This window comes from Bufo gargarizans, chromosome 1, assembly GCF_014858855.1.
Source record: "Bufo gargarizans isolate SCDJY-AF-19 chromosome 1, ASM1485885v1, whole genome shotgun sequence".
NCBI lineage: Eukaryota > Metazoa > Chordata > Amphibia > Anura > Bufonidae > Bufo > Bufo gargarizans.
In genome coordinates, this window is record NC_058080.1 from 609068447 (window position 1) to 609094395 (window position 25949).

General features: G+C 43.0%; 1 protein-coding gene across 1 annotated transcript in view; it reads right to left on the minus strand.

The window, feature by feature from the left end:
• DMXL1 (Dmx like 1) overlaps positions 1-25949 on the minus strand; it is a 142418-nt gene that overhangs the window by 56859 nt on the left and 59610 nt on the right. Inside the window, 13 exon segments of the mRNA XM_044275895.1 lie at positions 2529-2642; positions 10167-10415; positions 10775-10905; positions 12013-12089; positions 12173-12358; positions 15295-16358; positions 18227-18482; positions 18683-18848; positions 19115-19212; positions 21132-21301; positions 21752-21862; positions 23724-25065; positions 25067-25413. Coding sequence (XP_044131830.1) covers positions 2529-2642; positions 10167-10415; positions 10775-10905; positions 12013-12089; positions 12173-12358; positions 15295-16358; positions 18227-18482; positions 18683-18848; positions 19115-19212; positions 21132-21301; positions 21752-21862; positions 23724-25065; positions 25067-25413 — 4311 coding nt within the window.

Below are 25949 nucleotides of genomic sequence, written 5' to 3' on the forward strand. Positions count from 1 at the left end.
CTTTGACCTTTTTTATATTATATATTCTATGTTTGCAATTTAACATTATAGGCTTGACTACACAAATGTATTCTGTCAAATAATCCCTTCACTCTACAGAGTATTACAATACCAATTATGTGTACTCTGTCCAACCTACACCGTACCTACAATGTCTGAGAACAAAACATATTAATTTCTACTTTGGTTTGCACTAGGAAATGACTAGGACTTGGAAAACTAACTGAATTCCTATCATGGCCCTACCTCCATTACTGAAAAAATTACTGGTGAAAGAGGGTCCTCATGACGACTGTACTGTTCTATCAGGAGCAGCTGACAAGCTTGATACATAGCTTTCTGGGAAACAAGATTCAGTATAAAGACCTGTTTCATACAGTTGTCATATGGCTGCCTTTTAAAGAGGACCTTTCACCGATTATGACACTGTGAACTAAGAATACAGACATGGAGAGCGGCGCCCGGGGATCTCACTGCACTTACTATTAGCCCTGAGCGCCGCTCCGTTCTCCTGCTATGCCCTCCGGCATCTCTGCTCACTAAGTTATAGTAGGCGGAGATTTCAGTCACTAAGTTATGGTAGGCGGAGTCTGCCCTTGTTCTCCTCTAGTGCTGGCCAATCGCAGCGCAGAGCTCACAGCCTGGGAGGTTATTTTCTCCCAGGCTGTGAGCTCTGCAATGCGATTGGCCAGCGCTACAGAAGAACAAGGGCAGACTCCGCCTACCATAACTCTGTGACTGGAGATACCGGAGGGCATAGCAGGAGAACGGAGCGGCACCCAGGGATAATAGAAAGTGCAGTGAGATCCCCGGGCGTCGCTCTACATGTCTGTATTTTTAGTTCACAGTGTCATAAATCGGTGAAAGGTCCTCTTTAACATTCGCAGTCCCCCTCCTAACAGAACCAAGGTTCTTTGCTGATCTATGTTCAGTTCACTATTCGTATTAAGTCCATTTGACATTGTTCTACCTGGAAATTTATGTATTTAACTCCCTGAATAGATTATGAAGTCAGACTTCAGTCTCACCCAATAGCGGAAGCTTTCCCTGTATCGCTCTGATGGAGTTAAAGGGGCTGTACCTTGAAAAATAGTCCACAGTTCTCAAACCAGCTCCTGGATTTGAATACTTTTCTAATTGCATGTAATTAAAAATTTTGCATAGCTGCTGAGCTATTCAATACAATGTATATGTATAGCGCCACCTGCTGTTTGTTCTTTTTCTTATTTCTTTGTCCGGCTCACTTAGATGGCCGCACATGCTCAGTTTCATCCTTCAACTGCCTCCTGAGCTGTGATAGGGAGAACATGGACACGCCCCTTGAGCTGTCAGCTTGATATAAATCTAGCAGAGCAATAAATGAGGAGATCTCTGGATCCATGAGAGGTACGGGGCTTGTTCTAGCTTTGTTAGAAAGACGATGACATGTAAATAATGAAAATCAGACAGACATTCTATAGTACATTATTTATAGGATAACCCCTTTAAATCACACTCGGGCTGGTCTGTAACAATATACATCTCAAGAACTTAGGGTGGATTTAGACTGCCCGATTTTCGGAACAGATTATAAGGGACGACCCTTCCTGCGAATGCTCGTTCCTGACAATCTGCCCATCTAAATGTGCCACTGATCCCCCGATGAACGAGCGAAATGCGTGTTCATCGGGCGATCCTGTTGTTCACGTCTAAACAGCAATCTGCTACCCAGAAAAAATTATGATTCCTTATGGGGACAAGTGATCGTCCTCATACTGTGAAGGAGATAGCCGACTGTCAGAAAGGAATGCTTCCTTCCCAACAATTGGCTGTAACATTGTGTGGTGTAAACCTGCCTTTAGATAGTGTGTGTCATGCACTATATGTCCTAGCAAGCGATCAACCAATGATCTCTCCCTCTTGCATTTTTCTGAAGGCTGCTTGCTGATGGTTTTACAATTATTTCTGCTGTCTATCGCAGTCATATAGCAAAAAAAAACAAACAAACAAAAAACACATTACTTCAATGTGTCACATGAAGGGAGTACTGTAGTCCTATCTGAACAGCACTGCAAATGCTTCACTTAAAAGGCTAAACTACAAAAGCACACAAACCACACCATATACCAGAAAGAAAAAAGCTAGCCAAACAGCATGTTAGTAAACTAGGATGTATGAATATATATTGGAAAATAAATACTGAAATGCTGGGAACGTATGGATTTCTAATAGTTTTCCATCAGTGGATGATGTTATAGTTTTTGTATAAATAAGTCTACTGCAGCATTGATAGCTGATATAGACTATTATAAAGTAACCTAGACTGACGGAAATGGAAAGCTTCATTTTCAATACTGCAAAAACAGTATATGATATAAATTTTGTACACAAAACATGCACCAGGTAAGACATTTCCTACTGTGCCAATAAATGAACAATTAGAAATCCAGTGAAAAGTAAAAATCCAGAAAACATCTCCCAGCGCTAGCCTATCGCATTAGAATGGAGTAGGGGGTTGAGTTGCCCTCAACTAAAATCTAGTTTCTTGCCTGCAGGGCTGGGAGGACTATGGGTACTGATGGCAGTAAGGGCTTTGGAAAAGCCAACACATTCCATGGAGAACACAACTACCTGATGAGGGCTAGGGATAGAAAAGTATTTTCCTGTCAAAACAAAAAGAGAGAACATTCAGTGCACAGCGGGTCTATAAAGGGATTTCACACAGCACCTGAGCAAACTCACTAAAGAGCTGGTTCATATGAAATCAAAGATACTACTTATCATTACCGATTAACACAAGCAATATTTTAGGCTCTTTGGTATAACCGTGCCTGTGTTTCTTCATATTAGGGGCAACTATACAGTTTTCCCTTAAAAAAATAAAAATCTTAATAAATCACAGCACTGCAGCAATAAAGATGACATTCTTACAAGATGCTGCAGTGTAAATGATTCAAGCACTTGTATGCTGCTTACATGGAATCTTCAGCTCAGAGGTCACTATGTACATACGATAAGCATACTGACCAGATATTCATCCTCATTTAAAAAAATAAAAAAAAAACTTTTCAAACAGTCAAGAATTAATTGCGTGTGCATTTTTCCCATTCAAGGGCATGAACTGTACGTCAAACGCTAGGGAGGCTCGTCCCCGTCTGCCATTGGCTGCTCCCCCTGACACTGGATGTTTTTTTACCCGCAGCAGCGGCAGTGCGGGGACCAGGAGCGGCGCAGGGAGCTCGGCAAGTATATTCCCTGTGAGGGGCAGTTTATAGTTAACTCCTTTAACTTTCTAGAGGTATCTCCCAGAGAAAGAACTGTGCCTCTAGCACCACATTCTTCAAGGAGCTCTCCGTGAGTCAATGTCCAACATTTTAAAGGGTTATTACGGTTACCAGAAATATAACTTATGTTTTAGAGTAATTCATCATCAATAATTACCTAATATAACGTAAATTACACATATTTACTGTTCAGTGGTTATAAAGTAGTTTCCAGGATGTCCCCCATGACAGCACATGGGAGGATGTCCAATCCAATCTCTGTAGGGACAGGAAGTGAGACAGATTAAAAGCCCCCCCCCCCCCTTCCCTCCGATCTCCAGTGTCTTCCTGTCACTACAGAGATGGGCAAGTGAAGCAGGTTTTCTCTTAGGAGTCGGGGTGCTTACCTAGGCACCGGGGGCCAGGTCTGGTCGGGGGTCCGGCACTCCCCTCTGAGGCCAGGTCGGGCGGCGTCCCGTACGGCCCCGCTAGCTCCCCCTTCGGGGGTTCTCTAGCTTGTCCCGGCCTGCCTTGGACGGCGGCAGGCAGGACGCTGATTCCGCTTCTCCTCCGGGAGCTTTGGGCTCAACGGCGCGCTCCTGACGGCGGCGTCGCACATCTCGTGACGCGGCCATGACGTCACTTCCGGGTCAGCCGGAAACAAGATGGCGGCGCCCAGCACAAGCGCTGGAGACCCGGAAGCCCGGTCTCGCGCTCAGGGGTTGACTCCCTCCCCCTGGGGGGTTGAGTCCCCCTTATAAGAACGGAGCAGCGCGGCAGCAGAGGTGGAGGTAAGCCCCAGTGGGGAAGTTGTGAGCTGCTGTGTGTTTGCTTAGCCACCATGGAGCCCCAAGCGTCAGCTAAATCCTAGATTGTGTCTGACCCCTCTGCTGCAGCCCATGTAAGTGTCCTTATCCTTATACCCTGGTGTACTCTCCCCAGTCATTGAGCACGGTTTCTCAGATTTTTTCCTAGGATAAAAAAAGTTCAGGGCAGTCGGCTCTCCAAGATCCCAAAAGGAAACCGAGAAAATGTGCGACTTGCGGGGAAAGGATGCATATATCTTACAAGAAGCAGTTATGTGCCGATTGCATTGCCAGGTTAATGAAGGAGGAGCAGCCGTCCTTTCTCACAGAACTTAGGAATATCGTTCGTGAAGAAGTACAGGCTACGGTTTCTTCTCTAAACCCTCCGCCACCTCCTTCTCAACCTGACTCCCCTCCCCCAAAAAGAAGGAGGACTCAGGAGGACTCTGATTATCAGGAAGTCTCGGACGGAGAGATTGAGGAAGACACCATCGCTGCTTCTGGTTCTTCAGACCACCCTAAAAGATTTTTATTTTCTACTGAAGACCTAGACGCCCTCCTCCATGCGGTTAGAGATACCATGCAAGTAGAGGAAGCTAGCCCTCCCATATCCGTTCAGGACGAGATGTTTGGGGGGTTAGGGGCAAAAAAGACTCGCCTATTCCCAGTAAATTCCCATCTGATGGAGATAATTCTGGAGGAATGGAGGGAGGCCGAAAAGAAATTAGTTATGCCTAGGGAATTTAAAAATCGGCTGATATTTAATCCTGAGGATACTAAACTATGGGATGAAGTTCCCAAGATAGACATTCAGGTGGCTAAGGTCACAAAGAAGACCACCATCCCCTTTGAGGATTCCTCAAATTTAAAGGACCCTATGGATAGGAAGACGGAGGGTCTACTTAAGAAGGCCTGGGAGTGTTCGTCTGCTCTTATTAATGCCAATATTACTGCCACCTCGGTAGCCAGATCTATGGGGTTATGGCTGAATCAGATAGAGAACCACCTTAGACTAAAAACCCCAAGGGAGGACATCTTAGAATCCATTCCCCTTCTTAAGATGGCTACGGCCTATCTGGCGGACGCTTCGGCCGAATCCATCAGAATTTCAGCTAGAAACAGCACCCTGGCGAATACTGCTAGAACGGCCCTTTGGCTAAGAAGTTGGTCAGGGGATGTAGCGTCAAAGAATAAGCTCTGTTCAATCCCTTTCTCAGGTTCACATGTGTTTGGCCCAGTCCTAGATACAATCCTTGAGAGTGCCGCGGACAAGAAAAAAGGCTTTCCGGAGGAGAGATCTAAGACGACTCAGTCCTTTCGGAAGGATTCAGGCCAGGGACAGACACAGAATTTTCAGCTAGAGGGAAAGGCAAGTCGGGCAGGTGGAGCTACCCCAAAGGTGGGAAGGGGAGGGGGTTCCTTCTCAAACCCAACACTTCCTCTTACCAGAAAAAATGACGCCAGACCAGTGGGGGGGGGGGGGGGGGGGTCGAGACTTCGGTTCTTCAGTCATCAATGGTCTCTAGTAACTCAGAACCCCTGGGTACTTCAGACTGTACGAGAGGGGTACAAAATAGAGTTCTGTCGTCCTCCCCCTCAGAGATTCTGTGTTACCACTCCCCAGTCTCCGTCTTTAAAGAACCAGATGGTTCAGGACTTGGAGAAACTTTGCGCAATGGAAGCAATAGTTCCTGTTCCAAGACCCCAACAGGGCAGAGGCCACTACTCCAAACTGTTCTGGGTAAAAAAAAACTAAAAAAAACAGACGGTTCACTAAGAACTATCATAAACCTGAAGTTCCTGAACAGATGGATTCAATATTTCAGGTTCAAGATGGAGTCAATACGTTCAACGGTTCCACTGATTCCAGCAGGGGCATTGATGTGCACCATCGATCTCAAAGATGCCTACTATCATGTCCCCATACATCCAAGCCATCATCAGTTCCTCAGGTTCGCGGTGACGTTAGACGGCATAGTTCATCACCTTCCAGTTCCATTCGGGATTTCAAGTGCTCCACGCATCTTTACGAAACTAATAGTAGAGATAATGGCTTTCCTGAGACAACAGGGAATAACAATAGTCCAGTACTTAGACGACTTCCTCCTGACAGCATCCTCAGAGGTCCTTCTGCGGAACCATCTGCAGACGACATTACAGGTTCTACAAGATTTAGGCTGGATAATCAACCTAGAGAAATCAGATCTTTGCATGAGCGAAAGGAAGATCTTTCTAGGCACCCTTCTGGACTCCCAGAGACAGATGTCCTTTCTTCCAGATTCAAAACGCGACGCTTTCATAGAAGAAGTATCCTCCTTCCAAAGAAGAAACCTCTGCTCCATCAGAGAGGCTATGCGGATACTAGGCTTGATGACATCCTGTATACAGATGGTCCAGTGGGCCCAGATCCACTCGAGGCCACTACAGGGTCTAGTTCTCACCAAGTGGGACAAAGACCAGAGATCTCTAGACAGGAAGATCAGGATTCCAATGTCCATAAAAGAGTCCTTGAACTGGTGGATAACTCCCGCCAACCTGCAGAGAGGGGTTCACTGGTTGAGAAGACCTTGTTTGACGGTGGTAACCGATGCCAGCATGTCCGGTTGGGGTTCACACATAGAAGATCATTTCTTTCAGGGTTCATGGTCCCTGGCAGAGAGTCAGCGTTCCTCAAACGTAAGGGAATTAATGGCGGTACTAAAGTCTCTCCAAGCAGCAGAACTTCTCTTAAGAGGGAATCACGTTCAAGTTCTGTCAGACAATATAACTACAGTCTGCTATATAAGGCATCAAGGGGGAACTCAGAACCCAGGTCTTCAGGAGGTCGCAGAAAAAAAAAAAATAAAAAATCTTTCTTTGGGCACAGGGAAATATCCTATCTATCTCAGCCCTCCATATCAAAGGGAAGGACAACGTTACAGCAGACTACCTGAGTAGAAGAAGATTCCATCCGGGAGAATGGATGCTGAACAGGCATGTCTTTCATCAGATCTGCAGGAAATGGGGGTACCCCCAGGTGGACCTTCTAGCCTCCAAAGAAAACGCCCAGGCGTCTCAGTTCTTTTCCCTAGATCCCAGCGGAGATCCTCTGGGGATAGATGCCATGTCAAAACCATGGGACATGGATCTAGCATGCGCCTTCCCGCTTATCCCGGCCACCTTGAGGAAGATCAGTGAGAGCTCGGGGAAGTTCATTTTCATAGGTCCAGCCTGGCCGAAGAGGAGCTGGTATCCCCTGTTAGACAGGCTAAAGGTAGAAGAACCAATATCACTCCCTCCGAGGCCAGACCTTCTCACTCAGGGGTCCCTTCTCTACCCGAATCTGGAGAAATGGAATCTGAAAGCCTGGATCCTGAAAGGAGAATGCTGAGCAGGCAGGGCTTGTCACATGCTGTGATCTCCACATTACAAGAAAGTAGGAAACCAGTGACAAATGCTATTTATAGAAAGATCTGGAGCAGATTTAATTCCTGGCTGGCTGATACACATCCGTCCAGATCAACTCCTTCCATCGCGCAGATTCTTGACTTCCTACAGAGGGGCTTTGACCTGGGGCTGTGCCCTAGCACGATCAAGGTGCAGATATCAGCCTTGTCATCCTTCCTGGACTACCCGCTAGCAGAGCATCGTTAGATAAAAAGGTTTGTAAAGGCTATACCAGACTAAAACCCACTCTGAGACAGACTGTTCCTCCTTGGGACTTATCTATAGTTCTAGATACCCTCTGTAAGGTGCCCTTTGAACCCTTGGACACCATTCCGTTAAAATTACTCTCCTGGAAGACGGCCTTCTTGGTAGCCATCACTTCAGCACGCAGAATTAGTGAACTTCAGGCCTTATCCATGAAGGAACCTTTCTTAAGAGTCTGCCCGGATCGAATAATTCTTCAGCTAGACCCAGGGTTCCTCCCTAAGGTCGTCTCTACTTTCCATAGGGAACAAGAAATATTTTTACCTTCTTTTTACGCCTCTCCGAGAGACCCGGAAGAGGAGAAATTCCATTGCCTGGACGTCCGTCGGGCAGTCCTTGAATACCTTCGCCGAACAGAACCTGATAGGAAGGACTCAACCTCTTTGTACAATTTGGTAAAGCAGGAAGAGGGAAGAAAGTGACTAAGAGGACTCTGACACAGTGGATCAAGTCAACAATTGTGGAAGCATATCGTCTTCAGGATAGTCCCTGTCCTATCTCTATCAGGGCACATTCTACTAGGGTAGTCGCAGCTTCCTGGGCGGAGAAGGCGAACGCCTCTATAGATCAGATTTGTCAGGCAGCCACCTGGACAAGTTATAACACCTTTTGTAAACATTACAGGTTGAACCTGCAGTCCAATCGTCAGCTTTCCTTTGGGCGTAAGGTTCTACAGGCTGTGGTCCCTCCCCGATGGCTAAGTTGGTAACTTTCCCATGTGCTGTCATGGGGGACGTCCTGGAAATCGGTAGTTAGTCTTACCGGTAACGTTCTTTCCAGGAGTCCAACATGACCGCACTATTAATTCCCTCCCTAACATGTGATTCAGTGTGATGTTAACATTGGGGGGGGGGGGCGCGGCTTTTAATCTGTCTCACTTCCTGTCCCTACAGAGATTGGATTGGACATCCTCCCATGTTGGACTCCTGGAAGGAACGTTACCGGTAAGACTAACTACCGATTTTCTTCCTCTGCTACCCACTGTGATTCCTCATAAATTACCATGGCATCGACCTGTAGTTCTGAGCCTTCCTTAGGTCGAGCATGCTCAGTGTGGTGCTATCAATTCTCTAGATAAATGTCTTGTGAAACAAAGGGCGTGTTAGTGTGCTGCTGATTACATAGTAGAGGGGGCGTGGCTGGACTATATATCAGGCAGCCAATCAAGAAACATCAACACTCACAGCAGGAAAGCTAGGGATTGTGGGGATTGTAGTCTTTGAAGTTTTGTGAGGGCAGATCAGGCGCCATGATACTCTGGGTGTTGCAGGCTGACACAAGCTAGACAAATAGATTGTAAGGTCAATTCTCTGGTTATATGTATAGGTATGGGTTCTGGTTGGGTCACAGCTTGCATCCTTAATGCAGCTTTTCAAAAATGAAGTTACTTTACTAGAATACCCCTTTTAAAGCTACTTTCACATGTGCGTTTTCCGTCAGCTTCGTCCCCATTTATTGTTAATGGGGACAAAACTGAACAAGCTGAAACGGAGTGCACCAGAATGCTTTCCGTTTTGGTTTGTTGCCTTCCCATGTCGGACACAAAATTGCTGTAAGCATCGTTTTTGTGTGCAGCATGGGAAACTGAACATGCTGGATCCGGCACCAAAAACCATGTAAATCAGTGGTGTCGGATCCGGCACCTTCTCTGGGAGATAACTCTTTTCATATTTTTTTTCCTATGGAGAATTGCCAGTAAGTTTTCATACCCGGCTGGTGTCCTTAAGGAGATCCAGTAGCTCCCCCTAAGGATGTTCTAGAGAATCACGAATGAGGTGATCTTGGACCACAAACTTATCAAATCAGCAGTTAGAAGAGATCCACATGCTGCTATGCAGTGTAGATGCAACTACTGTACATCAATTATACACTGAAGGAACGCAGACAACGTGTTGTCTAATGTGACCTAAAGGGGTTCTCTGGAAGGGATTTAAAGTGGCTGCCAGCAACCGCTCCTAGAATGTGAGCAGGGCTGCCGAGGGGGGTGGGGGGAGTGGGGCCTCACTACACATTACACTCTGGCACTGGCATAGAGAAGATAGCCATGAGTCTTCCTGTCAGGCAGCTCAGCCATGATGACATATCATAGGCAGGATCACAGCATTACCACCTATTATAGAGCAGTGTAGTAAGGCCTGTCCCTCTCATTCCCACTAGGAAGCTCTCCAAGTGGAGGCAACCAGTCCTCCTCACATTCGAGGACAGGTTGCTGGCAGCCATTTTAAATAATTCCCAGACCACCACATTTTTATTATCCTGAATTTCAACACAGACGAAAAAGACAACACAATACATGACTAACATACAAAGCAGGCTGCGATGCTATACATAACTGGCATACAGAAATGTGAAACACACAGATGGATTTTAATACACAACATCTCTGCATTTCCATGTCACCTATGATAATGGGTACACAATGACTAACCTGTAACTGGTTTCACAGGCATTTGTCCCCTGCATGGAATTCGAGCTCCTCCACCAAAGGCTGCGGACCACATTTTGTCACCCAAAGGATGGCCAACAATGCAGAATAGCTCTTGGCTTGAGTGAGTGGCTAATCCATGGATGAAAAGACTCAGGTACACGGCAGTAAGAATTTCACAAAGCAGGATTGTAAGGCCTGGTTGGGCTTCTTCTCCAGCAGAATTAAGCAGGCGGATTAAACTACTTATTCCTGTATAGGACAAGAAACACACAGTATTGCCATTATCAAACATGTTAAACATTTGCTCCTGTATAAATATCTTGTAGCTGACAGCAAAGTATTAAGTTCTGAACTGGCTTTGACTTCAGAGTTCTACATAACTGGTTTATAGCGGTTGTCTAGGACTACGGATACTGATGACCTGTCCGGATGCCTGCCTATCCGATGTTCTGGGCAGCCGCTGGAAATCACACAGAGGACGGGCGGAAGCAGACGGCATTGTCCTCTGTGCAGCGACTGTGCCAACTTACTGCAGCTCAGCAGCTTAGATAAAAATTACTTGCATTACTAGGTCGTGAAGCAAGTGGGATGTAATGCAGTAACAGTACCTGGCCAATGGGCGGGTGAGGTGTTTGGTATAACGGCTTCCTCCAGACTGGTTGTGCGTAGAGGCTGCCTTTGGATTAGAAGAACACTCTGGTACACCATACCTGTAAACTGGTTGGTTTGAATAGAGGAACTGAAAAGATAAAAAATTTTTTTTTTACATAGTCGTCATACGAAATGAGAAAATGTAATGGAAAGTAACTGGTAAGTAATCTTCGTTATGTCAAATGGGTTATCCGGCCCAGTCTATAGGCTCTGATATGGCATATGGAAGTCATAGGTGCGGACCTCAAAACGCTAACCAGAAGGGAGCTCCTGCTCCAAAGGCGAAAGGTGCAGTAATTCCCGCAGCAATAAAAGTGAATCCCTTGTCAATTCCAGCAAGTGATGTGACAATCATTTACATCAATAGTCCTCACTGTGAGTTCATTTACAAACCTATGAGCTTAAGTTAATTCGCAGGCCTTATACAAAGCACTGGCAGCTTTCCTGACATGTCATTTTTAGTAAATCACTGTATTCCCCATAAACAACAATTCAGGAGCACCTTCTCATATAGCCATGTTGTGCTGTTCCTCTGCTACTCCTACAAGAAATGTATAAATAAATGTATAGCTTAGGGTTACCAGTTGGAGGGGTGTCCTTACAGTCCATCAGGACTACTGAGTGCAGGGACATGCCCTTTGACAAGGGGAATGTTAACTGCCAAATGCAAATAGACGTGAAACTTTTTGAACTGTACTAACCACTTTTTAAAAAGGTGGATGGCACGAGGCAGGGAACAGACACCTAGGCAAATGTAATATGATTTACACCAGAACACTGGCATATATTATACCAGAAATGTACGCATGGATGGCCTGATATGCGACACCTCTCATTAGCTATGGTGCATCTGACGCCAGCAGGCCAGACATTAAAATCAGCACAGAAAATGCCATTGTGTTTTCTTATTCTCTAACTGAATGTGTGGTCTGAAAAGTCTATCTCCTTTTCAAAGCAGGAAGAAAGAAGGATTAGGTTTGAATAACTTAAAAAACCTCATTAAAAACGTACAGAAAATATTGATTTCTAGAAGGAATAACAGTTGAACAGCTCAATATAGTGTTATAAGAAAAGGTGCTCCAGTAATGTCATTTTATGAAGAATACATTTGAAAAAACAAACAAAAAAAAAAACAGCCAAGTCAGGACTTCTGCGCACATTTACACAACTCTAACTGTGTTTGTGGGTTCTGTACCTGTTGGCTGATCCTCCACAAAGGCACTGATAGATACAGGCAGAGAGCGATGCAGCCAGAGTGTGCATGACATATATCTGAAGAGAGGGAAACAGCAAACATCAGCACATATATAACCTGTCCAAGACGTCTGGAAAGTAGAAGGAGCTGGACAACATACCTTATTACTACGGACATCTGGGTGAGGTGGGGAGTCGAGATTGATTATGGCATGCAGAATATCATGGGTTAAGTTACTGAGATGTAACAATGGATTGGCCACAACAGTTTTGGCACTTGCTGTGCAAGCAAATAAAAGCGGGATTGAAGTCTGTTCTGTTTGAGGACTGGAAAGAAGAGAGGTATCCTGGAAAGAAAAAGGTCAACATGCAAAGTATTAAAAGTCTGTTTAATCACCTACTGTAATGTATATGACAAAGCACAGGCATCCAACATGGATTCAACTCATTTTAGGGAGCAGTGATTTTTAGTTGTATCTTTTCTGCAGAAGGAGTTGCTTTTGTATATTTTTTTTTTACACAATTTTGGTGTACACAGAACAACTTAGCTGTTCCAATATATATATATATATATATATATATATACACATATATACATACACACATATATATATATATATATATATATATATATATATATATATATATATATATATATATATATATATACATACACACACACACACATATACACACACACACACACAATACACCACTCACAAAAAGTTAGGGATATTTCCTCATCTCAAACTATTTATTGTCGCCCACGAAGATGGAATTAGTCCAGTAGGGCAGTTCTGTATTGACTAGACCCACCTGCCCACCACCAAAGGCTCGTCTGGTGACAACAGTGGCTGATGCACAGCGCTCTGCTGGACGTCTCAAACATCATTGGCGGCCATAATGTCTGCTCAGCGCGAATAGACTTTCATCAGTGAACAGCACTGAGACCCACTGGTCCCTCGTCAAGCGTAAATGCTCCCTGGTCTATGCAAGACTATGCAGTCTGTGCCTGGTGGTGTGATCAGGTACCCTTGCAGGTCTGTCTAGTATGCAGACCCCACACACACACGCCCAGGGGCAGAATTGCGGGAACCTGTCACCGGGATTTTTGTATAGAGCTGAGGACATGAGTTGCTAGATGGCCACTAGCACATCCGCAATACCCAGTCCCCAGAGCTCTGTGTGCTTTTATTGTGTAAAAAAAACTATTTGATACATATGCAAAATTAACATAAAAGAGTCATATCTTACTTGTGTGACCAGAGAAGAGTCATATTTTCAAGCTCTGACTCATCTCAGGTTAATTTGCATATGTATCAAATCATGTTTTTATACCCAATAAAAGCACACAGAGCTATGGGGACTGGATATTGCGGATGTGCTAGTGGCCATCTTGCAACCCATGTCCTCAGCTCTATACCCAAAATCCTGGTGACAGGTTCCCTTTAAGCTCCTTTTACATGGGGCGACAGAATAGCAGCTGATCGCTAGAGGAGGAGACCGATGCTACTACATGCAGTGATCTCCTAAAGAGTATGGTAAGGAGTGACTTGCTAAAGCCATTGCTCTTTCCTATACAGACTCGTTGATTGCCGACAGCAGATTGTGTTGACACAGCACTATCTGCTGCTAGCAAATGACGATTTATGCATTTACACAATCGGGTAATCGGCAGTACATTTACACCGCCAGTTAGCGATTATCTGTAAGACTCTCAGCCCATGTAAAGGGCCCTTTAAAATGGATAATTTGTGTCACTGCACTGTGGGATCTGTGTCTTCAGAGAGGTTATTAATTTGGGGTGAAAAGAAGTTACTGATTTATTTAATGTTTCACGATTGGGGAATAAAACCAGAAAGCAACTGCCCATTCCGGCTGATGGCACAGACGCAGCTCCTGTGTGGTAATAGTCCGGGTAGTGCAAGAACAGTACAGTGCAGTGCAAAGATGGAACAGGTAAAAAAAACACACTTACTGCATAATGCCAGAAGTAGGGCAGGGCAATTATGGAAAAAAAAAAAGTATCTATATTATTTCAAGTTTATCGACGACTGTCTCCATTATTTTAGGTCTAGATATTTAAACACCTAATCATCAATTAGGCGCATTCTCCTGCAGTCCATGCCCAGAGCTGCTGCAGATTTCTGGCTTTATTTGGGGAACATAAACATACATTTGTTGCATTCCACCGCCCACCCTTGCCACACTCCCTTCCAGAAAAATGTCAAGGATGGCGAAAAGTGGCAGATGCGACAATTTAAAAAGTCACACCTGCAACTTTTTAACACTACTTTTCAGGCGCATAGGGAATTATAAATCTCCCCCTATGTCTTTTCACCAGGGAGAGAGGAGAAAACTGCTGCCAGACATCTCTGACGTCGGCTTATCTGTTGGGGGAGCAAAAGGATTGGGCATTAAAAAATAAATAAAAATAAAATAAAAAGAATCGATCCGTCTCTTTCCCAACATCAGGAGAGAGGGGAGGCCTGCATACACTTTAGATTGTCACCCAATCCTGTCTAAGACAGATTTAGACAACTGCCAAATGTGTCTAGGGTGGCCTTATGATGTTAGCACTGTCCTCCAGTCAAAAAGCTTAAAAATGTACATAGTTTTTTTTTTCTTATCTCTAATATTAACGTGATGTTCCTGTTAGGGGCTTCCAAACATTATTCAAGTCAGTACCTACAAGGAGGGGATCATCACCTGCCTGGCTGCTTTGTAGCACAGCTCAGTACTGTGATTTGTGACTACAGTGCCTACAGGGAATGCGTGGTAGTCTAAGACACACCCCCTGTCTCATCATTGGTCGAGGCTGCTGCTCTCTCTCCTCCCTGCTCCGATTGTCTGCTGTATATCATCTATCACAGGTTTACTGGGGAGTCAGAGCAATGAGGGCAGATATCCAGTGCAGAGAAGGAAGATTACTTATGAGAAAAAGATCAGGAAATTGCTGCACTTGTACTGAAGCCTAAGTGAGCCTAAAGGTGGTCATGCACTTTAGATATGTTGACGGACCTCTACTCATCCTGGCCAAGATTGCACCTATTTCCAACGACCAGAGTTGAATAAGCTGCTGTAAGACATATCCCATATCAACAAAAGGAATTTCAACATGACGACAATTAACTTTGGCCAAGCATCCACCACACATTCAATGGTTGTCTGATCCCTCAGATATCTGAGGAAGTGGCTGACATTAATCTACTGTGTACGGTCCTCTTCAGTAAGGCTGAGCCTGAAACCCTTCAACACTGCTTTTGTAAAAACAACTCAATACCTGCTGAGATTCTTGAAGAAGCAAAATCAACTCCATTCGGACTGAGGCCAGCCCACCACCATGAGATCCATGCAGGACAGAAAAACTCAGAAACATCCGCAGAAGGGACTGGAATTTTAGTAGCCACTGACGTCTCTGAAAAACATCTTTCCTCTGCTTTGTTGTCACTTGATCACAAGAACTATCTGAACTATCGTCATAAGAATAGTCGATAGCGGCTGGCAAGTTCGGCTCCTCCAGGTTAGGGTTGTATTCACAAATCTTCTGAAGAGCAACGACGGCTCTCTCCAACCAACTATATAGCTGATATCGCAGCTTGCCCCCATCGACTTCATACCCAGTAGATAATGTCCGCAGCTCCCCGGTCAGAATCTTCAGACACGCTCTGAATTTTAGTTGTGCAGCGATTACATCTTCTGAGTGACTAAGGACATCATTTTCATCAATGCTGATAGATTCAGATAAACTAGTGGTTGTTGCTGAAGGTTTATCACTTTCTGTGCTCTGTGAAGGCTTTAAGTCTTTCATGGACAATCCAGACCCTTCGGACTCTTCATCTGTTTCAGCATCCCACTTTAGTTCCAACGGCTCATCTTCAATTGCTATTGATGGCTGACTCCAGTCAAATGAAAGGGCAGAATGTTGCTGCTTCTCTGATGACACTCCATTGGCCAAGGAGCTTGACCAATCAAACTCACAAGCCAAATCTTTCTTCTCTTCAAGTAAAGGAGATAATGGTGTAGACAACTTGCTTGTATCTGCTAAACTTGAAGTTCGAACCAATGGCTTTGACCTCTTGACTACTCTGGGCATTTTGGACATTACTTCCAGTGCCAACATTGGACAGCCAGCTTTCAAATGAGCATGGGCAGTAGTAAAGAACAGCTTTCTTTCCCCCAAGTTAATGGTGTCTGCCAAGCCATTTTCAACAGACAGACGCATTTTGGTAGATGAGGACTCCGACGATCGGAAATGTCGCCTTAATAACATAGGGTGAGTTCTTAAGAAATTGTAGAAATTGAAGACTGATGGATCACAATTCGATGACAGGCTCCAAGAGTCATCTGCAAAACAATATCCAGTGTTGTATTTAGTTAACAATAAAGGAAGGCTTGAATGACAAATAAAAAAAATATATTAAAAAAAAATAACTTCTGGACATTTCGAGAATAAATATTTAGGAACAGGAAAATGCATGTGCACGAGTTCCCTAACAGTCATATTCTTATTTGCACACGGCTACTGTCAAGCTCATCCTCATGCCAGGCAGTAATATTGGACTATTATTTTTCACATACCCATGTAACACTTTGCAGTCAAATAATTAAACTGTGAACTGTGCAACCGTTGCAATGACCTACTGCCATCAGCTAACTTGTAATCCACTACAGCTGCATCGTGGTGGCCATTTATTTGCCATGATTGAATTAGGTCATATGAAATATGAATTAATCTATTACTGAAATGTTTATTTCTGTCCTGATCAGAGACCGTTTCAATAGGTTTGATTTTTAGTGATTTTTGTGACTTTCCATAAAAGTTGCCTTTCTGCCCACAAACCTGCAACAGTGCAGCAGTCATTCTCTCACTATTTAGGGGCGACAAGCGATGAGGGTACTCCCTGTATGAGGTCTCCATGCTCCTAATTAGACATATGAAAAGGAGTTGTCCTGGGAAGATGACTCTTTCTTTCTCCTCTCCCCCCCCCCCCCCATTTTCAGGACACAGCAAACTTTTGATGTTTTCGGTTTTCCCTCCTCACCATCCAAGGACGATAACTGTTATTTTTTTGCTGCACATAGCTATTATGAGGGTTTGTTTCTTTGCAGGATGAGCTGTATTTTTAACCCCTTAAGGACCCAGCAATATTCTGGTGGCACCATTTAATGCAATTCTGCCATTGTATTCTTTGTTTTGTTTTTTATTGGCATATGACTTCTTATTGATAATATAATAAAATTGAATATGAATGAGTTCAGGCATTTCTGTTTAACTAGGCGTTTATTATGATAAATAACATGACATTTTAACAGTTGATCAAAAATGTGCGCAAAGAGCTTCCATTTTTTAAGTACAGTAGGTATTGTACCACTTTAATCCAGAATAATTCCTAATCCTTAGTTCACTTGTTTGCATGTGGAATGGTGGGCTGCCATACGTTTTTGTTTGCTGTCTGCATGCCAGCTTTATGGATGTGCACCTGTGACTATGGATGTGCTAGTCTAAATTTTCTTGCAGCATTTTAACAGTTAAGAGATTTTCAGATATGGATATTACCAGTATGTTAATTTTGTTTTTAGATTATAAATGAAGGGTCTTGTTCTAACTTTCAATATTTGTTTTCTAGTATTAAAAAAATTAAAAAAAAAACTTTATTGACTTTTATTTATTACTTTTAGTCTCCCTGGAAGACTTAAATCTGCAATTGTTTTATCACTTGCAAAATACAATGCAATACTTCTGTTTTGTATGGCAATTTTACCACCATTATACCACCACTATACTATTGTAATAGGAGTCCTACATGACAGGCCTGGGGGCCTTCACAAGACCCTGACTGACAACTGATCGGTGCTGCGTCACAAAGGGGGCATTGTGGCACAGTGGGGGCACCCTTTTGCTGTCTAATCACCATGATGTCGAAATCGCTAATGACTGCTGGGATCAGAGTTGTAACACAGCTGGTGCCCATTGTGTATCGAGCCAGCTAAGTTCATAAACACGCTCCATACACTTAAAGAGCACTGACGAAGTGCTGCCCATAAGGTTTAAACAGAGTTATTTACCAACCATATAAAAACTAGCACAAAAAACAAAAAAAAAAATAATGCACCAATAAATTATACAGCAAGTAAAAAAAATAATAATAATTGATGGATTATGTGGTAACACTCGTCGCTGACCAACTTTTGTGAAGACAAAAACAGCTCACCTTCTTCAACTCTAAACACCTGCTTCAACAGAGTTTCTAACGATTTTTTGTAATTCTCCAAAATCCAGTAAGCCATGCTGCGCACAAAGGGGTCAGGGTGCATTGACGACAGTGTGGGATCTCGGCCAGATGACTCGATACCCAGCACTCTCTTCTGCAAGATTGATTTGTAGGTTGAAGATTTTTCAAATTCAGATTCATAAAGTCTCGATATCACTAGAGCAAGCTGGATGTCATGTAATTTCTCAAGACAGACCTAAAAAAAAAAAAAAAAAAAAAAAAAAAAAAAGGACATTGCAAACATTATACAGTGCAAATTCACACAATGCAAGCAACATTCATAAGGAACAAATGTAAACATATTCATTTATTTTTTTACACTAATCAAATGATGCGATTTTATAAAAAAAGTATAAATGAATTCATCATGTTATATAAAACCTAAATCACTCCAACCTCCACAGCGTCCTTCAGAGATCCAGCCAGAAGAAAGAAAGCCGCAGAGTGCTTAAATCGCTGTTTGCCAAGCAGAGAGAAAGCATTCTTCAGAGCCGCTTTCCGCCATCTCTCTTCATTGAAGTTGTGCCCAAAAAACTGTGTCATCTTTGCGTCGTGCTGAGACCTAACATATAAAATAAATGTAATATAAATAAACTAAACTTAAAATACTAAAACCATTCTACTTGTACAAGAACTGGGGTCTCACTTTTTGTTATAGAATCTTTTTGTATTAAAAGGAGGAGCAGATTAATTTCTTTGGTCTTATCCAAGTAGTGTCCTACTGATTATATTGGCATGTGTAGTTGAAGAGCAAAATATCACCAAAAAACTGTTATACATATCTTGTCTGAATGCTGCAAATAAGGAAGGGGGGGGCGTGCACCTTACCTATATAGACCCCATATCACAGCTTTCTTCTTCATGGCAAGGTAAAATATGGCAGCATCTAAGGGGTCACTGTTTCTCTGAAAAGCTGCCTTTGCAATCTGAAAAGAGAAGTGGACAGGTATAGAACAGAGAAGAGCAGTACATATGATATTCCATATATAATACTGAAAAATGATTATAGGTAGTCAACCATTCTTTTCTACCAAACTGAAATTTCAGCAGGTTGAAGATCAAGATCATATTCCCATCCCCCAGCATTAACGAATAATACCAGAGTGGAACATTTTTTTTTATTGTCACTCTGACATAGAATCTGTCAAGAAAGCTTGTGACAGGGCTTTCATCTATCTTCAAATAACACTAACTTTTCACCCAGCTTTGTATAAATCAATAGTACAAGTGTAAAACCCAGACCTGGGGGGCACTAGAAAAGGGATATGGTTGTTCATTATGTATTTTATTGTTATTTGGCGGTATCTTCAGTTAAGGAATGGTTGGCAAGGAACAGGACAAACCACTCTGTTCCCCTTGGTAGGGATGGGCTGGACCTACTCCCAGCCGAGAGGGGGAGGTTTCTTTCCAGAGAGAGAAGGGAGAGGAAGCACATCACACAACTCCTGCTCCAGTTACAGAGAGCAGTAGTTCAATTTTCCTCAAGTAAAGTCTTGCTACTCCAGACAGCACAGTGAACTGATATCACCAGCACTGAAGATGCTGCTGCAAGGTGAGGGATTACAGCCATGACACCCATCACTAGACTACTACTAGGCCAGTATCCCTCCAAGGGCTGATTTGCCATCAACAACCTGCATCCATATGCTTACTGGTGCCAGATAATATATTCACTTAAACCCTGCTGATACTGAATGTTTTTAAAGGGAATCTGTCACCAGTTTTATGGTGTCCTAACTAAGGGCAACATAAACTAGTAACAAGTCCTCTTTGCAAAATGCTGGGTCTCCTCCTTTAATTAACCCAGCCGTTTTGCTAAAATCTTGTACGGCTCCAGTGATTGGCAATGAGCCCCCATATTCATGAGCTCATGGTGCCCAGGGAGCCACAGCCAGAGGGAGTACACCATGACACAACTCCCCTCACTCCCACTAATAGCTTTATACTTTGAATAATTCCTTATTGTGGATTTACACCTGCCGAGGAGCAGCCAGTTATCGGGAAAGAAGAGTTTCTTCCCAACAACTGGCTACTTGTTCAGTGGGGATGTAGCACTGCAATGTATTGTAATACACTGACAGCATTATGTCTGTGTAATTCAGTAGATTTCAGGATTCTGAGGGTTACACCGCATTATAAAATCAGTATAATGCTGTGTGATCCTGTCAGTGGAGCGGAGGCCAGAACGGGACTGACACATGCTGCGAGTTTATTGCATCCAACTCGTTTGTGTGTGTCTGGCCTAAAGCCACTACCTAGTGGTTGAGACCGAGAAAGTCACTCACGCTCTGAGGAGATAAACTGGTGATGCGCATATTTACCACTAGCAAAAGAGAAGAAAATGGAAAGGAACCAGCACTAAAGTAAAGATTTACTGATATGCAACTATTTGTTTAAATGCGTTTCTCGCCCTATGGAAAAAAAAAAAAAAAAAAAAACACACAGCAAAATGTTATTATAAAAAAAAAAAAAAAAAAAAAAAGACAATAAAATTGACTTCTCTGGATGCGGACACTCGGACGGTCCCACTAGTCTCTGTTTACAAGCAGTGGCCTCAGCAGTCAGCTGACAATTGGCTGCTCGTATACAAAGACCAACAGAGCGTCTGCACGGGATCAGGCGATTGGAGAGATGACTGGTGATATTTTTATAATGTCTGCTGCCGTTTGTTTTCAAAGGCTTAAAAAACCTCTTTGACGGCACAAAAGCAGAATAGAAGGGATGATAAACAAGAGACTTTGTTTCCTGCAATTTTTCTGTACCATAATATACCAAAAAAGGATGAAGATGTATAACAGTACAGCTACCATGAAATAATAAAGAAACCGGCATATTTTCAGCATACCTTTTCAATGCACATCCGCAAGTTGTTTGTGTTTCTGACCCACCAGCCTACCCCCATTGCCCTGAGCTCTGCCCAGGTGGGGTCACCTTTCTGCATTGCTGGGAGTGTAGCAAGGAGCTCGTCCTCCGCCACAGAATGAAAAGCCCATGCAAAATGACTTGTAGATAAGCCTGTAAAGCAAGGACAGCGGTAGGAAGGCACAAAATCATAAATATCGATTTACAAAAAAAAAAAAACGCATCAGATGGTGAATAAGATAAAACAGATTTAGAATTGTAGATGTGGTTTAATGAGTGAGCTACCCCCTCCCCCACCACACACAGCCCGAGAAGGTGCCACGCTCATCATTACAAAGCGTTCCCTGCATGGTGTAAGGGTAGCCTGCGTGGAAAGTGCTACGTGTAATGTGTTCCTACTATAAACTATATTTATATATTTATTACACACACACACACACACACACACACAAGCTGTTGTATACCTGAAGATGAATCCCATACACACACATCACTGAACAGTTATTTAGCAATAAATGGTGAACGCCTGCAATGTACATTGCTGCAGTCACCACACTGCTATGATTTTTTCCTTTACAGCTTTGGATACTACAGCATCATTACCTTGATGAGAAAGCTGAGCTCTGTATGCCGGAGGAAGGGAAGTCGTGAGAAACGTATGAAGACGAACAGCCAGGAAAAATTTAAGACCACATTCATCAAGGGTCTCTCCACCTGTCAGGAAAGTGTTATCAAAAGGTTAAACTATGGGCACAAGTTTGAGAATAATGAATCTCTCTTGTCCCCCCCCCCCCCCAGGTGAATAAGCCCCGTGTGTTTAGTGTTAGGCCCATCTACCACTAAGTAGTCATTACTACTATAAGGCTACTTTCACATCTGCATTTTCTTTTACGGTTTTGAGATCCAACAGAGGAAAACCGGAGGAAAAGCTTCTGTTTTGTCACCAATCATTGTCTATAAGGACAAAACTGAACAAATCAGAATGGAGTGCGCCAAAATGCGTTCCATTCCAGGTTTGTTGTGTACCCATGCTGGGCACAAAACCGCTGCAAGCAACATTTTTTGACATGGCATGTTTATTTTCGATATAATACAACCAGATCCGTTCTAAACAGATGCTGCCAGTTGTATTATTCATACGGATGTGTTTTGCTCTGGTGTTGATGTCCCATGCCGGATCACGAAAACGGACAGCAAAAACGCATATGTGAAAGAAGCCTCATACTTTTGTCTTTTTTTTTTTTTTTTTTGTATTAATTCTTTATTTTCAAGTTTTCTGATTTTTAAACAATCCAACAAGAGCCTGATGGCCAGAGTCTGACAATATATAAAGGTAGTTTTACAGGTCATTACAAATAACATAGAATAACATCTATTGTATAACAGCCATAGATATTTCAAGTCAAAGTCTCCCAAGCCACTCCTACAGACTCTATTGTTTTCTGCAAGGAGTATATAGCTGGAGTGTTCAAATTGATGAAGGCTATTTAAACATAGGACATGAAATATAGCAGAAAGAGAAATGGAAAGAAAAAGAGAAGAGAGGGGCAGGGGAATACTTTTGTCCTTTTTAACACAAAAATATTTAACATCACATAGATTTATCAGGCTAAAAGTCTTTTTTCATGGACCGATATAGTAGGCAATTATTGGGAACGAAAAATGTTCCCGATAATTGCCTGAGATGATTAATGTAGTCACGTGCAGCAAACATCTCATATGTATGGAGATAGGCGATCACTACAGTGGTCTCTTGTTCAAATACAGTGCAATTATTTGTGGGTAGAGGTACCCATTTATGCAGGCCCAGGTGTCAGCTGAAAGACACCCTCACCCAAGTTCAAGTGATCCCTGACATCTTTTACACAGGAAACTTAAAGGGGTATTCTCATCACAGACGATGGGGGACGATTGTCCTTATATGGCCCCCCCCCCCCACCACCACTGGGACCCGCACCTATATCGAGAACAGAGCCCCGAAAGTGGTAGAGAGTGCACTGTGCATACATAGCCGCCCTCCAATAATTTTCAGAATATTTCATTTTAACTGGTGGGGGGCAAGATTTTAGGAAAGATGGCTGCTGACAGACACTGAGGAATCCACAATAGAAGACATTTCACCCAGAGGAAAAATAAAAAAATAAAAATAAAAAGGGGTTTTCACGTTCAAAATAAATAAATCTTAAGATCAACATGCAGTGAAGGTTCTGCTGCTTGAAAAACTTTGTTTTCTTTAATTCGTTACCAGATCTCCTATTCAAAAGAGACATCATATGCAAATGTGGCAGAATTCACACCACACCATCATTTATATTATAGTGGCCTGGTATACCTTCCTTTCCTAACTACACCGTCAACTGCACTTTTTAATACAGCTGGGGCTGTGGGATACACTGGCTAAATGTATGCTAAAAAGACATTTTTGGGTGTATGTTTATTTATTAATGTTTATTAATATCATATTTATAGAAAAAAAATATATGAAACTAAAACTTGGTAAACGATTTGAAAAAACAAAACAAAAAAACTATGAAACCGAACAGATAATACAAATAGGTAAAGAATAATGTATTACCTTGACTACGGTCTCTGCTTTCACCAATATCTGTACTTGTTGTGGCAATGGTGTCTGCTAGAGCCATTAGAGACATCTGTTCAATGCGCGTCAGACCAGGTAAGCTGGAATGGAGCAAATGTCTAGATAGGACCTTAGAATGTTCTGGACCAAAATAGGTTGGGCTGTACTGAGACAGGTCGATGACTTGAGGCTTAGAGTTCTCTTCTTCCGAGTCCAAGGTTGTAAGTTCATCAGTGGTCAGAGTAGGAACCTGGAAGAGTTCATCATAGTTCTCATCATTTGCATTGCTATCCGTTGGCTTGCTGGAATTGCTGGATTTCTCGACTGTGGAAGTGAAGGAGGAATCTTCATCCGCAGCGAGAAGGGCATACAATGGTAGGGGAGGTACCGCCTCAATTTCTGTGTAATCTGCTGTCTCTGGCTCTCTGAATGTTTTGGGATCACGAGCAGTGCTTCCGCTGGCGCTAATCGAGAGGGATCTGAGCCTGCGCTCTGGGGTGGGTTCATTGTCGCTGAGAGAGACCACCTCCCCTGCAATGCATTTGACTAGGTGAGAAAGGATAGCTTTTGCTCTGCGCACTTTTCCTAGATCCATCAATTCTAACAACTGTAATGGATGATATTGAGGTAAAATTGGAAACAAAGCATGAGCAGCTTCAAAGAGTCCAGAATCTTCCATCTCCACAGGAAGATCATATGCAGTTTTCTTTCCCATAAGTTTTTGTGCCAAGCTAGTCATCGACCTGGTCATGGCTTTCTTTGGCGGGTAGAGACCAGACCCAACAGATTGGCTTTGCTTAACCAAATTTGTGATAGATGGGGTGCTTCCATTATAAGAATCTGTGCTAGATGAATCTTGTTTAGAAAAAGGCTGCCACTGGGAATAGACATGCATTTCACAATCCATCCCAACAACGAGTATACCATCCCGAACCCAAGACAAGGACACAGGTAAAGGAAGAGACCCTTCCACAGAAGACACTAAATCCACCGATCTCAACAGTACAAACCTAGGCTGAGATGTGTTTTTGGCGGTGTCCCAGAGCTGCAATGCAAAGTTTTCTTTACTAGAGTGTTCCGGTAGTTTTCTTGCAACCTGGCCATACATAAGAAGTTTAGAACCAATGCCAATGGTTAAAATATGCGAACCATCCTCCCTGGACATCCAGTCCAAATGAACCAAATGTTTTGTGCTCGGTTGAAGCTGCTTTTTGGAAGATAAAAAGACATCTTGCTTATTGTAAGCTACTAGGTTATTATCAATACTTATTCCAGGCTCTAAAATTGTGCTTAGCTCATCCAAATGAATAGTCTGTTCCAGAATCCAACAAGAGCCGCCAGGTGGATTCACATTCAAAGATGCTCACATGCATCAAAAAGTCACGAGAGGAATTACTAGTTTTGTGCGGAGTTTGCTTGAATGCGACCGCCAGACAGTTAGCGTGTGCGCAGCTTACTTCTACTGGCCTGCCTGGTACGCTCACAGCGCTATTTCGTAAGCCGTCCTCATTCAGTAAAGGCCATTCTTCCCACATGTATACAAGGCTATTCTCCAGATCAGATGGAGAAAGTGAAAGGTCCGAATCTGCTGTGCACCTCCAGAATCGCACTTTACCATCAGAACAAGAAGTTGCTAGTAGGTAGGGGGCATTACACACTGGGTATATTGAAGAAGAGCTGAGAAGCCCTAAAATGAGAGACACCGTGGTTAACAAATGCACACAGAATTAATATTCTACAGGTCCTTCTAAAACAATTAGCATATTGTGATAAAGTTCATTATTTTCTGTAATGTACTGATAAACATTAGACTTTCATATATTTTAGATTCATTACACACAACTGAAGTAGTTCAAGCCTTTTATTGTTTTAATATTGATGATTTTGGCATACAGCTCATGAAAACCCAAAATTCCTATCTCAAAAAATTAGCATATCATGAAAAGGTTCTCTAAACGAGTTATTAACCTAATCATCTGAATCAACTAATTAACTCTAGACACCTGCAAAAGATTCCTGAGGCTTTTAAAAACTCCCAGCCTGGTTCATTACTCAAAACCGCAATCATGGGTAAGACTGCCGACCTGACTGCTGTCCAGAAGGCCATCATTGACACCCTCAAGCAAGAGGGTAAGACACAGAAATAAATTTCTGAAGAATAGGCTGTTCCCAGAGTGCTGTATCAAGGCACCTCAGTGGGAAGTCTGTGGGAAGGAAAAAGTG